A 16,124-nucleotide genomic window follows, 5' to 3' on the forward strand; every position below is an offset into this window, starting at 1 on the left:
CAATTGTAAATGGTGTTTACAAATAACAAGGAAACAAGGTATCTTACCTCTTTCATTAATTTTCCGGGAACAGATTTTATAATTTTACCTACATGCCAAAAGATGAAAAAGGAGAAATAGAATTTTTTTTCATTATCAACATTTTTTTTTAAATTCTCTTGTCACTTCTAACAGCTGCCTGTTTCTTTACGCCATATCTAAATTCATGAAACAGATGCTTCTTACAACATAATGAAAAATTACCCATTGCTTAGTGCTTTAACACCACCATGTGTTCAGATATGAAGCTAAGATTCAGAGTGTTAATAGACTCCTCAGATAAATTAAGTTCATAGACCTCAGACAGAATTTATTGGAGGTCAATAAAAATGATCTGTTTCTAGAGCATTATTCAATCGAGGAAAAATGGTACAGGTGGCTGGAGGATAGAAACAAGAAATAAAAATTTGAGAAAGATAACTGGTATTATAGACGTAGTAGAAATTAGTGAAAAAAGTCTAAGAAAAGTAGGATTAATAAGTCTAGGAAAAATTGTATATTAGCAGAACAATAATAAATACTGTCTGATACAAATATCCAAACATAGATTGATAAGTAAAAGAGAAATAAATAACGGGATTAAAAGTGTAAAATTGTATAGAAATGTATTGAGAGGGAAAAAGTGTTTGTAAATATACACCAATAGTTATCTGCTATAAGAAGGAACACGAAGTTCCAATGTGATGGGTAAATGTTGTGTATGGTTTTGTCAGTGTGTTTATGTGTTTCTAATAAAACTTTTTAACAAAATTAAAAAAGAAAGAAAGAAAAAATGATCGGTTCTTTTTCTACTTCTATCTAACGATCTGAGGATTCCAAAACAAAACCGGAACAATGTTTGTGCAGACATTTCAAAAGCTCTTTATTTGGCTTCCATTTATAGTACTAAACGAAAAATTCTTAATACTTTTATGAAAGCATCACTATTGTGTCATGCAAATGTGCCATACTTAAACCATACTTAATTCTGAGTGGCAGCCTGAATTGATTTAATGTCCCTTATATTTGTAGTTCAATTCTGAATCCATTTTTTTTTCAATAACAGCACTTTCCTTACCTAAATTTACATCAGGCAGTATTTTATCAAGAAATTGTGTCTCTCCACCATTACGGGATAAGAAGTCAGCCAAAAGTTGGCTGTTGCTTAGCTCTGGATGTTGTGAAAGTTTCTGTGAGGAAAACAAAAGATAAACTCTAGTGACCTCTTCAGCAAAGACAATTTAAACTCTAATAAGTAAATTATGCTGAGAAAAGATATATTACTGCAAAGCAGTCTATAAAACCACTTGGTTCAGAATACAGTAGTGCACACAGTAATGGAGGTCTTTATTTGTCTATGTAACACCTCTGTTATATGAGCTGCACTGGCTGCCAGTTTCTTTCCAAATGCAATTCAAGGTGCTGTTCATCCCCTTTAAAATCTTAAACGACACGTGGCCAGAATATCTGCAAGGCTGCCTTTCCTTAAGGACATCCACCTATCCTATCAGGCCAGATATGGTGGGCATCCTCCTTGTTGCTTCCCCCAAATATTGTGATCTGATGGGAGCTAGGAGTGCTCCAGGCAGCCTCTGAAGTTTGGCAAGCCTCTACCCTCCTAGTCTTCTGAAAAACTTTGAAGACCTGCCCTTTCACCCCCCAAGTGTTGGGAGAACATTAGATGATGGCATGTTAGCACTGACCAGTGCAGTGGTGGGTTTCAAAAATTGTTCGAACCTACTCTGCGGGTGTGGCCTCCTTTGTGGGAGTGGCTTGCCGCCCATGTGACCGGATGGGAGTGGCTTGCCACCCATGTGACCGGATATGAAGATGCCGACGACACTTGTCACAACCACCTTAAATTACCTCACACACAGCACTGGCATGCATAAGAATATGATGTAAACTTGTTTTTTAAAAGGCATCTTTGTTTGCGTTAAAACAACTTCAACACACGCAATGTTCTGATTGCACCACAAACGCAGTAGTCATCCTTACCTTTCACAGAGGCACTGAGTTTTATAAATATGAGCATAATAGTGTAGAATAATCATATCCAAGGACCAGTGGTGGGTTTCAAAAAAATTTGGAACCTCTTCTGTAGGTGTGGCCTGCTTTCCGGGTCCACTGGTGGAACCTCTTCTAACCGGTTCGGTAGATTTGATGAACCGGTTCTACCGAATAGGTGCAAACTGGTAGGAACCCACCTTTGGACCAGTGCCAGATTTCTGCTGTTTTTAATGTTTTATACTTTCTCTGGCTGAGTTTTATAGTTTTTTTAAATGATTTTATATACTTTTTAATTTTTGATTGCTAGCTGCCCAGAGTTGGTTGAAAGATGGACAGCTATAGAAGTCTAATTTATAAATCAATCAATCATGTACATCAGACAAACGTAACTGTATATTAGGAAGTATATATAATTCCATTAACATATTTTCTCCTACCTGAAGGTATTCTTGAAATTCTTCTCTCTTTGATTTTAAGAATTCATAATTCTTTGGTCCAATAATCCTCTTGGAGGGAAGCTGAGCATCAGGGAATGCACCTGGTCATACAATAAAATTTAAACATGTTGGAAGTTCATTTTCACTTATACAAGCTAAAGAATGTTACTGATAAACAATAATATCTCCAGAAATAGGTGGTACAGAAAGCATACCATGGAATTCTGTTAGCTTTGATTCAAGCACATAAAATTCAAGATATCTTCTATAGACCGACCAGTGCTCAGGTTTATGCCCAACTGAAAATAAAGAGACAAAATTATCATTTTTTTATTAGTCCAGAATACCGGTAATCCCTGAATTAAGAGCGTTCTCATAGTGAACGTTCAAATTTATACAGTAAGCACCTGCTAACGTTTATGAACAAGTCCAGAAATTATGAATGTTGCAGCACTACAATAGTTGTTCGCTCTTACAAACGACTGCAGAAGCTCTGCAACATTTGCCCCGCCTATTTGCCCCCCGACCTCCCGCCCCAGCAGGGTCTTAACAGGCACCCCACCCATGGAGACTCACTTATTTTGTGAAGATCTCCTCTCTGTCACACTTTCATTACGTGCTTCATTGCTTCAGGCTTTCGGTGCATTCGCAGAGAACAGAGGCCTAATGTACCACAAGGCTATGCGAGATCAGTAGCACAAGATTTCATGCTGCTGATCTCATATGATCTCACACTTTAGGCCTCTATTCTCTGTGAATTAAGGCCTGGATGTTTGCAAATGGATGGAAGACTTCGGTCCTTCAGGCCTTCCCTCCCTTTGCCATTTCCTTACCGAAGCCTTCAGGGATATTGCGTTCTTCTAGGTTTTGGCAGCCCTTTGCAAAAAAGCATTTGTTGGCACCAGTGGTGCTTGGAAGGAGCGTGTCCCTCTGAAGCTCTGTTCCTACTGGCAAAAGTTTTTTGAAAGGGGCTGCCAAAGCCTAAAGAGATGCAATCCTCAAGCACTTTGCCGACAAGAAAGGAGGCCCGGAAGGCCGTACATGAGCCTCCAGGCCTCCTTTTCATTGCCAGAGGCATCATCAAGCCGTTTGCTGATGAGAAAGGAGGAAGCAAGCAAAGAAACAGGCTGGCGAAGCGACAGATCTTCATAAGGTAAGTCACCCAGGTGTGGCAGGGCAGGAAGGGGGAGCAATTGTGGGGACACCAAGGGGGGATGGGGAATGAGGTATCTGTGGGTCGTGGAGGCCTTGGGTGATCTGAAGTAGGTGGCTTGTTCCATCATTATTCCCCCTCCCCATGGCCTTCCTCTCCCCAAGATATCTCATGTGGACTTAACAAGTTCCACATTCAATTATCAAATGCGTGAGCAAAAGCAGGGAGTGATTTTGTTCAAGGTACGAGATTCATTCCCATGGGTTCTAAGGTTACAAATGGAATGGGCAGGCTCCATTACATTCGTAACTTGAGGACTACTTGTAAAAGAATTTTACATGGAAACGTACATCTAACAGAACTAAAAGCAAGTCTTCAACCATATTTTAAACCTCTCACTTTTCAAACTTATTAAAAGCTTTCATTAGCAATCGTAATTGTCATTATTAAGGTAAAAACTCTTCTTATCAATTTTGACTCTGAGGATTTCAGAATTCATCCACATACTTAAAGTAGAAAGTAAAGTAGAAAGTAATGGTTCCCCCCACCTTTTTTTTCCGGAGGTTTTTTTTTTTTCAACTTCCCAGTCTAGTTAATAACCCTGGGATTTCCTGGTGGTCTGTCAACCAAGAATTAACAAGTCTTATTTATTTACAGATGTCTTTCTCTCTTCACAGATGATGAGCTAATAAGTTCTGGACACCATTCTTGTTAGGGAAGGGTAATGTACTTGGAAATACATGAAGGTGTACACCAGAAGACTGTTCTGCTCTATGCCAGAGGACTTGGGAAATGTCCTTAGGTTTAGGTTTATTCGATTTATATGCCGCCCTTCTCCCAAGGACTCAGGGCGGCGTACAACATTAAAAGAAACACATAATACAAAAGTTAAAAAGAAATTAAATAGGATATCCCAAACCCAATTAAAACATTTTTTTTAAAGAATTAAAATTAAAATTAACAGTAATCAATAATTTGTTTTGTTTTGTTCAGGCCAGGCTGGCTTGCTGGAAAAGCCAACTTTTTAGGGCGCGTCGAAAGGACCGGAGGTCGGGGATTATACGAAGCTCCGGAGGCAGCTCATTCCAGAGAGAAGGTGCTCCTACAGAGAAGGCTCTCCCGCTGGGGGTCACTAGCCGACATTGTCTGGCCGACGGCACCCTGAGGAGGCCAACTCTGTGGGATCGCACTGGACGATGGGAGGCTACCGGTGGCAGTAGGTGGTCTCGCAGGTACCCTGGGCCTAAGCCATGGAGCGCTTTAAAGGTCATAATTAGTACCTTGAATCGCACCCGGAAGACAACCGGCAACCAGTGCAGGCCGCCTAAAAGGGGTGTAACATGGGAGCACCTGGGTGCCCCCATGACAACTCGCGCAGCCACATTCTGGACCAGTTGAAGCTTCCAGGTGCTCTTCAAGGGCAGCCCCATGTAGAGAGCGTTACAGTAGTCCAGGCGAGAAAGGACGAGGGCATGAGTGACTGTGCACAGAGCATCCCGATCCAGAAAGGGGCGCAACTGACATACCAGGCGTAGCATGGATCACTAAAAGTGGGGCCTAACAAGCAATCTGTTATCCCTCCATTAAGTTTCACCCTGAGGTGTTGTTCACAACAGAAACTCAATCCACCACGGATGCCATATTTTGCCATCATTCTCTATGTGGTAAAATTTCGTTCAGATGTTTTCAGTCTTCCCTTTTTCAGGGATCAATGATTTTGGAAACGTTATCTGAGACAAAATGTGTGTCAACCTGAGTATAAATATGACGAGCATTGGAAAACTTTGCGCATACAACTGATAGTGCTTACGTGCCAGTCTGTCATTCCTTTCCACATCAATGCAAAACACAGGAATTCTCTCTCTCCTTTCTCTTTTTTCAAGTGATGGGTCTTCAAAGAAGTCAACATAAGGAATGGTAATTTTCCAAGCAGCCAGGTTGCGAGGTGTATTAGGCATACTAAGTGCCTCCACAGGTGAATCATCTTCCATTACCATAATGCCTTCTTCAATCTATAGTAAAAAAAAACTACCACATCAAAGGCCATTCTAGGCTATATGACTACATTTACTGTACCATGTGCATAGTAGAGATCCTGTTCCCTAAGCGTTAAATGTTACAAACTATTTGAACGAAATGAAACAATGAAAAATAAGATTGCATTTGTTAAATAAATGTAAAATTACCTTTTGCAAAAAAACAAAAAACAAAACACTGATTTGGGGTATGTTTTCCCCACTAACCATAATATGATGGAGCCATAATTTGATGAAAATCAAAATATGAACTCTATCATTAGCTTGCTTTAAATTAGAAGCAAGGTAGGTTGTGATCAACTTTGTACTAAATTGATTCATTGATTCTACCACAGAGGATATGCACAATTTTTCAACAGTGACAACAGAATTTGAACGTAAGCAACATAAACCCAAAGATGTTTGATTAGGAGGAATTCTCCCAATACTGCCATGCACTTATATTTTCCAGCTGTACAGGTAGCCCTCGCTTAGCAATCACTATTATATAGTGATATAGTCAATAACCTCTGTTATTAAGCAAAACAGTCACTAAGTGGGATTATGATTATCCTTTGCCCTTTAGAATGCTTTCTCCAAAGCTGGGATAGCACCTTAAAAATGACCAGACTAAATCAGTTTCATACTTTTGGCTTGTTTCCCTCTCCTGCTCTTGGGATCCTTACTCTGACACTGGAATAATTAGCAAGAAGGGCAGAGGTGGGCTTTACATAATTTAACAACCAGTTTGCCTAGTGCAGAATCAAAAATGTGAGCGTGTGCATGCCCACTCACTTTACTTCAAACACACGTCGATTTCCTGCACGTGGCTTCCAGCACACCTTCTTGGGCAGCCACAGAGAATAGAGCGGGTGAGGCGCAGAAATCAGCTGGGCTGCATGGGCGGGGCAAGCCAGCCAGAGAGTGAGATATATAGGACAGGATAGCGCTAGAGCGGGTGGGCAGGCCCAGTTGGTGGTTGGAACTACCAGTTCACTCGAACCAGCAGCAGCCCACCTCTGAAGAAGGGCATTGATGTTTGCATTTACATTCATTGGAGAGGAAGTGCTTACAAGAGAATAGCCAGGCACACAATAGAGATAACACCTGAAAAGCAATTGGCTGCCAGAGCCAGTGCAAACAGTCCATTCCTCATCCACTCTGCGCCGAGGTGGCGCAGTGGTTAGAGTGCAGTACTGCAGGCTACTTCAGCTGACTGCTAGTTCGGCAGTTCAAATCTCACCGACTCAGGGTTGACTCAGCCTTCCATCTTTCCGAGGTGGGTAAAATGAGGACCCGGATTGTTGGGGGCAATATGCTGACTCTGTAAACCGCTTAGAGAGGGCTGAAAGCCCTATGAAGCGGTATATAAGTCTAACTCCTATTGCTATTGCTATTTGGGGGGGGGGGCAATAAACAGGTCAGCCAAAGGACAATGTGTACTAACAATAAGAATGAACATGTGACTGAGGCAGACTGTGAAGATCATAAACTTAGACATTGATTATAAAGTTTGGGTTTTTTTTAGCACTTTTGCAATTTGAACAGTTGCTGAATGAGGCAGTCACTAAACAAAGACTATCTGTACCCAAATGTAAGCAAACAGGGCAGCAAACAGAAAGAATTAAATAGGAAACTAATAAGAATTGTCCTGAAAAATTACGTACTGCATCCGGCCCTCAAATCATATTTATTTTGTGCAATGTAGGCCGAATTGTATGCATAGCTGCATGTGTTTCATAAACCAAACTAAACTAATCACACAGTTAAAAATAGCACTTCTTAGACATAATTTGAATCACCTTTATAGTTTTCTTTTATGAAAGGGGAAATATATATTCACAGATTCCTTTGCTAGCTACCAAGATACTTGTAGATGCAGTATGTAACATCTGTAGAAAATTTCACTTAATATGATACAGATATTGCCTCATATGATTCACTAATTTTATCGGGGAATGCTGAATTAAGAGTTCCGCATGTAGTTATGTAGGAAAAGCAATATGAAAGTCCCATCTCTATGTAGGAGTGTGTGATGCAATCCATACCCAAAGGGGTTGGACTTTCAACAAACTGTTGTGACATCCTTGCCACCTTCACCTCTGGCCCTACCCCTCTCTCCTTTGGACAGCTCTCTTCCTCCCAGACACTGGCGTCTCCAATTATGTGAATTTTAACTCCTGAAATTTCCCAGCTAGCTGACTCATACTGAAAATTCTAGGAACCGAAGTCCACACAAATTGAAAAGTATCTGAGATAGGGAGGATTAATTCAGAAAAAGTGCTGCATGATCCCAAATACAGGTGGGTCCTCAACTTACAACAGTTCATTTAGTGCTTGTTCAAATTTACAATGGCATTGAAAAAAGTAACTTATGATCAATTTTCACACCTACGACCATTGCAGCATTCCCATGGTCACATGATCAAAATTCAACCGTTTGGCTACTGACCCATATTTATGACGGTTGCTGTGCCCCAGGATCATATGATCACCTTTTGTGACCTTCTGAGAAGTCAAGTCAATAGGGTAAGCCACATTCACTTAACAGCCGGGTTACTAACTTAACAACTGTGGTGATTCACTTAACAACTGAAAGATCGTAAAATGGATCAAAAGCCACTTAACAACTGTCTCACCTAACAACAGACATTTTAGGCTCAATTGTGGCCATAAGGTGAGAACTACCTGTATAAATAAAAGTGCTTCATTACTGGAAATTCATGTTCATGGTGTAAGCTATGTTGACAGTCAACAAACATAAGGTAAAGTGAAAAACAACTTGGAACGGATGGGAAGAAGAAGGCAGAAAGGCTTGGCAGATGTGCAATAAAATACACAATCAATGCTGAACTCAGAATTGTTAGCTCAACTCACAAAATCATCCTCTCCTTCAGCAAGGAGATAGTCGGGTAGCATAGCCCCTTCCATTGTGGTGCTCTTGAATACTCCTTTAATTTTGCTGCTTATACTTCTGATTCCCGATGATTCTCCTCTTCTATGCAGGCTTCTGCATAAAACAAACAGCAAATGGCACATCCATAACAATTTCAAAATGAGAAAATACTTCAAAGGGATATATTTAAGCAGTCTTATTGGCAAAAGTTATATAATTTAAGAGCGCATTACTTTATATCCATTGTTCCAATCAAATAAAGGGAAACGGTGAGGGGGGAAATGGTTTTGTTTCTGTGCAGCTGTGGTGGAATGTAGTTGGGATTCCCAGGTGGGAGAAACTACATTCCAGAGGGCAAAGCAAGAGCAAAGCTTGGAATGTTTAGTCAGAAAGAAGTGGATAAAAATGGCTCCTCCCTAGCAGAGTATATCTACAACTATGCAAATAGTTGCTTTAGTTTGGAAGACTCAATCTATCAATCAGAATAGAGCTTGGAGGACGTCTAGTCCAACCCCCTGCTCAAGCAGGAGACCCTATATCATTTCTGGAGGCAAGCTGTTCCACTGGTTAATTGTCCTCACTGTTAGGAAGTTTCTCTTTAATTCCAAGTCTCTTCTCTCCTTGATTAGTTTCCATCCATTGTCTCTTGTCTTGCCTTCTGGTGCTTTGAAAAATACGTTGTCCCCTTCTTCTTTGTGGCAGTCCCTCAAACATTGGAACACTACTATCATGTCACCCCTAGTTCTTCTTTTCTCTAGATTAACCAAACCCAATTCCTGCAACCATTCTTCATGTTTTTGTCTCCAGGCCTTTAATCATCCTAGTTGCTCTTCTTTGCACTTTTTCCAAAGACTCAACATCTTTTTTGTAATGTGGTGACCAAAACTGGATGCAGTTACTAAGGATTTATAAACTCGATCCATAGGTGAAGAACAATAAAGGAAACTACTCAGAAATAATGCCATATGTTTTTCGTGGTTCTTGGGAGGCTTGAGTGGAATCAACCATACAAAAAAGAAGAAGCAAGACAACAAAACTGCATTTTTTTTAATGACAGCCTTTTCTTTCCTTGGTAAAACCAAGGAGATAATTAGTAATCACTGTGCCACCGCTATGCTTTGCATTGACACAACCATAAATGCAATTGGCTCAGGGTGTTTCTCCAAGCTGCTCACTGGTAGGACAGAAACTTGTCCTACTTCCTGGAATTGCTGGAGAGCAATATGAAGCAAAACATCCTAGAGGTTTTGATTTGTTTTTGGAAAAGGGTGTTATTTCATGAAGTAATGTTGAACTATCGCTCCACATAAAAGTTTGCTAAACAGAGGCTACAGTGCTTTGCCATATGGTAATTCCCATTTATTTTTTAATGAAAAGAATAAAAAAAAATAGTTTAATAGGATAAGGAGCTAGTAGGCATCAAAAGCCATGTTTAGCAGGCACATTGTTGTCGTTGGGCGCCACACTGGATAACAAACAAATAGGATGACTGATGCCTCTTGTTTACCTCCCATAGACCCGTTAGATCGCACAGGGTCGGCCTCCTCCGGGTCCCGTCTACCAGCCAATGCCATCTGGCTACCACCTGGGGGAGGGCCTTCTCTGTAGCAGCTCCGGCCCTTTGGAATGAACTCCCCACGGAGATTCGGACCCTCACCTCTCTCCAGGCCTTCCGGAAAGCCGTCAAAACCTGGCTGTGCCGGCAGGCCTGGGGTTGATGAGTTCCCCTCCCCTCTCGACTTGTATGGCTGTATGACTCTTGTGTATTTTAATTACGTGTATTGTGTTTGTATCCCCTTTCCCATTTTGAGTTGTTCACCGCCCTGAGTCCCTCCCGGAGAAGGGCGGCATACAAATAAACTAAATCTTAAATCTTAATATGGCCACATTGTCACAATAGGGCCTTAACGTCATTGACAATTATGGGAGAAAGAATACAGATAGTCTTCAGATTATGTCATTTAGCAACTGTTCAACGTTACAATGGTGCTAAAAAATGCACTTACTGTACGAGACTACCCCTTGAAGTTCTGGCCTCTGTGATCACATCATCAAAATTTGGGTACTTGCACACAGACCCGCATATACAACTGCCTCCCATCCTAACCCAGCTGACCTTTGTCTTTTGCCTGCCTCCCCTCCACTGGACTCACTGCTCCCCTTTCCTTCCGGCTGACTTGCCATGCAGGAATTAGGTCAAGTAGCAGCCGAGAATTACTACCAGGCCCTGGGGAAACATCCCCATCGTGGTGCCCAGTAGGAGGATTGCTCCACTGGCAGTAGAACACAATGCAGAAGACTCAGGCTCTGCTCCCTTCTTGGTGGGACAGAATGGACACCCCCCACTTGTTGCTCTCATCCACCAGCCTGTTTGCCTGGGACACCTGCCTCTTTCCACTTAATGACCTGTGTGGTGCTGGGATTATGATGGCATCTGGGATTGCCATATCTAGTTACATGGAATCTCTGCCATCTCTGATTCAGTTACATGGAATCCCAATTTACGACTGTTTTACTGTAATTTCCATTAAGCAGCAGTGGAAAGTCCGGTCCCAAATGCTGTCACAACCAGAGGGCTACCTGTACTTATTACAGGCAAAGATACACAGAATAGAATAGAGCTGGAAGGGACTCCTAGTCCAGCCCCCTTCTCAAGCAGGAGAACCTATACTATTTCAGATAAGTGGCTGTCTAGTCTCTTCTTAAAAACCTCCAGTGATGGAGCATCCACGATTTCTGAAGGCAACTTCTGTTCCACTGGTTAATTGTCCTCACTGTTAGGAAGTTTCTCCTTAATTCCAGGTTGCTTTTCTCCTTGATTAATTTCCCTCCATTGTTTCTTGTCCTGCCCTTTGGTGCTCTGGTGCTTTGTGGCAGCCCCTCAAATACTGAAATACTGCAATCACGTCACTCCCTAATTCTTCTTTTCTTTAGACTAACCAGACCAAAACCTGCAGCCGTTCTTCATATGGTTTAGTCTCCAGGCCTTTGATCATCTTAGTTGCTTTTTTATTTATTTTAATTTATTAATTTTATTATTTTAATTTTACATGATATTCAATTTTCGAAAATTAATGAGAATCATAATGAACATATCCAACAGATCGTGACCCGTCAAAACCGCGGTCCACTAAAGCGCGCCCGATTAAAGCTCATACCTGACGTCATCAGCAGCGCGACAAAAAAATTAAAAATAAATTAAATTAAAATAAAAATAAAATTAAAGCAAGCCGATTCACATAAAGGTAAGGGTTAGGTTTAGGGTTAGGGTTAGGCTAAGGGTTAGGGTTAGGTTTAGGGTTACGTTAAGCGTTAGGGTTAGGTTTAGGGTTAGGTTAAGGGTTAGCGTTAGGTTTAGCGTTAGGTTAAAGGTTAAGTTTAGGGTTAGGTTAAGGGTTAGGTTTAGGGTTAGGTTTGGGGGGGTTAGGGTAAGGTTTTCGCTTTAATTTTAAATTTACCGCTCACAGCGCGATGTTTTCGTCGCGCTGTGATGACATCACGTACGCGCTTTCGTCGAGCGTGCTTTATTCTACCGCGGTTTTGTGGTGGAACCCCAACAGATACCCTCTTTAAAACTTTCAACCCAGGCAGGTATATTATGCAAGTAGTCCTCGCCTTATGACCATTTATTTATGAACATTTGGAGTTATGACAGCCTCAGAATGGGTACTTTATGGCACAATAAAGCACTTCCGGCTGTTGTAAAAAGTTGCCAACCCCTGCGGTCACAGGACATTCTGGGTCTTGGCAACTGGCTCACCTTTTTGACAGTTGAAGCATCCCGTAATCATGCAACCATTATTTGTGACATATTTTGCCAGTTTCCGGCAAAAAAAGTCCATTCAGAAGAATGGGTTTGCTTAACGACTGTGTTGGTTTGCTTAATTTCCACTGCAAAAAAATGTCAAAAAAAATGGGTCCAGTCACATGGACTTACATAAGATTTCCAGTCCCAATTGTGGCCATAAATTGAGGACTAATCTTTACCCTGTACTTACTTGTTTGACTTGGAATTGCGTGTTGGGGATTCAACTTCTTGAAAGAGGTGGTGGAAATACTAAATAAGGAAAAAAATAGTTGAACATTGCTGATCACTCTTATTTTATTTTGTTCTATTTGCTATATTTTCTTTAGAAACAATTTGACAAAGATACAGATTAGAAATAAAAATCACTATTGTTCATATACGTAACAGCATGGAAAGCAGGACAATACTGAAATCTATTAAGGGCCTAAACAATAGGTACCGGTAGCAATAACTAAAATGTTTGAATGTATTTTCTGATATAGTACTATAATTTTTTTTAAATGTATAGTACGTATAGTATTTGTGATAGTAAAAAAAAAAGAGATGAAACAAATATTTGCCTGATACCAAGAAGACAGTAGGGTCCATCCTGATGAACCTCTCTAAAATTAAGAAATTGTACTGGAAAAATCTTTCACAAGCCTATGTGTTAGAGAAGAGACACCTCTTAAGTGCTTTGAATGGACCAAGAATTACTATAACTTGCAATTGTCGTACAACATGATCCAAAGGCTCAATTCCTGTCAGTATTCTGCATTTTTATCGCTCTATTATTTTTAAGGAAACTCTACAATAATGTACTACACTAATTTAAGCAGACCTTAGAACTAAAGCAGAGGGGTTACTTCATTACATAATTCCAGAATACATTAAGACAGTAGAGCTAATATAGAGGGGTTATTTCATTCTAGAAATATCAGTTGAAAGACAAAAAGCAAGTACAGTAGACTCCTTGAGCTCAAAAACCTCAAAAGGTAAAGCTGAAAAAGATTTAAAAATTGCAAACTGAGGTGGCTCAAATGTAAACAAATACTTGTTACCTCATATGTGTGGCAGAATCTAGGTATGAAGACGTTTTCTAAGAGCGAGAAAACTTGTTCGTAGGCTTCAAAGAAACACCGCATTTGTTGTAGCTTCACAACTTCCTCATAGGGGCCTTCAGCAACTACAGATGAAAATGTGAGACGTGTCAATAATAAATATGAAAATACTTACTTACAGAAAAGTTTAATATTTCAGGATTTCTGTCTCAGCAGCATTTGTCTGATTTTATTTGATTTTAGAAATTAAGCAAAAAGAACTTGAATGAGCCTATAGGTATGGTATGCTATGCTCTTTGTTCTTTTATTTATTTTTACAACTATATAAGCTATCTAGAGACACCATTTGTAAGTTGGGCAACCTAATAAATAAATAAATAATTACTTGAGTGGGAGACTTTTAAAGAATCCCAAATCTATAGTTTAGACTAGGAAACTGAAAGGACATCTCAAAAGAAACCATTGCAAATGACTTCTGTATTGCTGTCAAAAAGTTAAGTCTTCTTGACTTAACTATTATGAAGTCATCAGAGGTTAACTTTGATTTTTACTAAGGCACTACATCTGTTTGTTTCTCATTTCATGGGAAAGTGTTATTCACAATATTGCTAAGACATGTTCATACCAACATCTGTATTATTCTACATCGAGTACCGTTAAGAAAAAAAAATGCAACAACTTCAAAAACATTTTTTTAAAATTTCACTTACTACTTTGTATCTCTTCCACAATGAAAGGATCAAATTTAATTTTGTCAATGCTTTCATCTAAGCAGTATGTTTCATAGATTTTCTTGACTTCCTCATGGAGGGACATTTTCTCAGCATCTGATAATTCTGCCTGCAAAATTCTATTATTAAATTGCTCTGTTGATTGGGATAAAAAATATAAAGAAATGTATTGAGTTCAGAATACTGACAGTTTTCTTTTGTTAAAAGGAAACCGTGTTTTCCTGAAAATAAGACCTCCCCAGATAATAAGCCCAATCGGGCTTTTGAGTGCATGCGCTAAAATAAGCTCTCCCCTGAAAATTTTGCCACACAGCAGCAGCCATGAGATGACCATGCTCGCCACCTCCTGCACCTCAAAAATAATAAGACCCCCTCAAAAATAAGGCCAAGTGCTTATTTCAGGGGTCAAAAGAAAATAAGACCCCATCTTACTTTCGGGGAAACACGGTATTCTGATGCAAATAGGTTAATCCTCTGCTTTAAAATATTCTCAATAATACTCCATCAACTGCAATTTCATTAGTAACACTGTTGAACAAGCACCATCTGTGCATTTGCTAGAAATTACTTGCCATCACCTCTCCTACTAAGAAACAGAGAAATGCATTTGTTAGGAAAGGAATGTGAATCTAAATTCAGGATTGAATTTGGCCAGTGTGAAGATTCTGTCGCTCCCTGAGACAACATGAAATTCCATTCAACTTCATGTAAATGAATCTAGATCAGTGATGGCGAACCTTTTCGGCACCGGAGTGCCGAAAAGGAAACACTTTGTGCTCATCTGGGCTGCGACTATAAAGAGGAGCTGTCCAGGGGGCATGCATGCACCAGAAAATGAACTTCCGTCAAGTCTTCCGGTTTCTGGTGCACATGCACATGCGCCAATCAGCTGGCCAGCGTGCATGCTCACTCAGGAAAACCCAAGACTAACTCTTCCAGTTTTTGGCACTGCTGCACGCACAAAGGCCAGCTGATCATTGCGTGCACACGCACGCCAGAAACCCAAAAGAGGAAAGGGTGCTGCTGCGCATGCCAGGCGACATGGCTCCACGTGCCATTTCAGACACACGTGCCATAGGTTCGCCATCACGGATCTAGACCTTCCCAAAGTTTTAGAAAACTATGGAAATGCATATCATCCACAGGCGTTTGGGAGTATTACATTAAGGGGACACTTTGTTATCACTGCTTTTACCACTTGAATACAACTGAAAATTCTTTTCATCTACAACAACTGCAACATTACAGAGTAGAGGTAAAAAAAAAGATTTTATATTAGCCAAGTCAGAGACTGATTTAAGGCAATTCACAAGGCAAAAAAGTCAAGTGAAACCAAATTGTGTATGAGTGGCTAGTGAGAAGACAACTCTCAAAATGTTAATTCTCCCTTCAAGTTACACAGATGCTTTTGAAAGGGGAGCCTGCCCAAATTACTAATCTAACACTTTACAAGGGAGGGAAAGCTTCAGAGGTGGGTTCCTACCGGTTTGGACTGATTCAACGTAACCGGTAGTGGGTTTCTGGCCTGGGTCGCTGGAACCGGCAGCAACCCAGACCTGCTATGCCTCCGAACCGGTTCCCCGGTTTGGACAGCATGATTTCCCCCTTTTTAATGTTCTGCGCATGCACAGTTCTATTTTTTGGCAACTGTGCACACGCGCAGAGCAAAATTACAAGCACACCGAACCGGCAGTAATGCTGGCATCAATCAACTCCTGGAAAGCTTCACATTTTTGGCAGACTAGGAGATAATTATTTCACAAATAGCAAGATACAGATTTAAGCCCCTTGTGTGGTAGCTTCCAACCGGCATCCATCAGCTACTACAATATAAACAGAATGCCACATAGAAAGAGGGGTTTTCCATTTCAGGTCACTTAAAAACAAATCCAAGTACCTTATTTTAAGAAATCTGATTTTGATACATAATCTGGAAAACTTCAGCAAAAAAAGCTGTACTAGTCCAAACTTATACTTGCAATGTAAATACCGTATTTTTCAGAGTATAAGACGCAC

General features: G+C 40.4%; 1 protein-coding gene across 4 annotated transcripts in view; it reads right to left on the bottom strand.

Annotated features, from left to right (window-relative positions):
• The window catches only part of SNX14 (sorting nexin 14), a 46,637-nt gene that overhangs the window by 11,931 nt on the left and 18,582 nt on the right, over nucleotides 1-16,124 (bottom strand). For all 4 annotated transcript variants that reach the window (XM_032215662.1, XM_032215661.1, XM_032215664.1 and 1 more), the window contains 9 exons: nucleotides 14,088-14,243; nucleotides 13,378-13,502; nucleotides 12,528-12,586; nucleotides 8,511-8,643; nucleotides 5,429-5,630; nucleotides 2,681-2,764; nucleotides 2,466-2,566; nucleotides 1,097-1,208; nucleotides 48-88 (listed from right to left, as the gene is read on the bottom strand). In XM_032215662.1, the coding sequence (XP_032071553.1) occupies nucleotides 48-88; nucleotides 1,097-1,208; nucleotides 2,466-2,566; nucleotides 2,681-2,764; nucleotides 5,429-5,630; nucleotides 8,511-8,643; nucleotides 12,528-12,586; nucleotides 13,378-13,502; nucleotides 14,088-14,243 (1,013 nt within the window). The remainder of the gene's footprint in view (nucleotides 1-47; nucleotides 89-1,096; nucleotides 1,209-2,465; nucleotides 2,567-2,680; nucleotides 2,765-5,428; nucleotides 5,631-8,510; nucleotides 8,644-12,527; nucleotides 12,587-13,377; nucleotides 13,503-14,087; nucleotides 14,244-16,124) is intronic.

This window comes from Thamnophis elegans, chromosome 4, assembly GCF_009769535.1.
Source record: "Thamnophis elegans isolate rThaEle1 chromosome 4, rThaEle1.pri, whole genome shotgun sequence".
Lineage (NCBI taxonomy): Eukaryota > Metazoa > Chordata > Lepidosauria > Squamata > Colubridae > Thamnophis > Thamnophis elegans.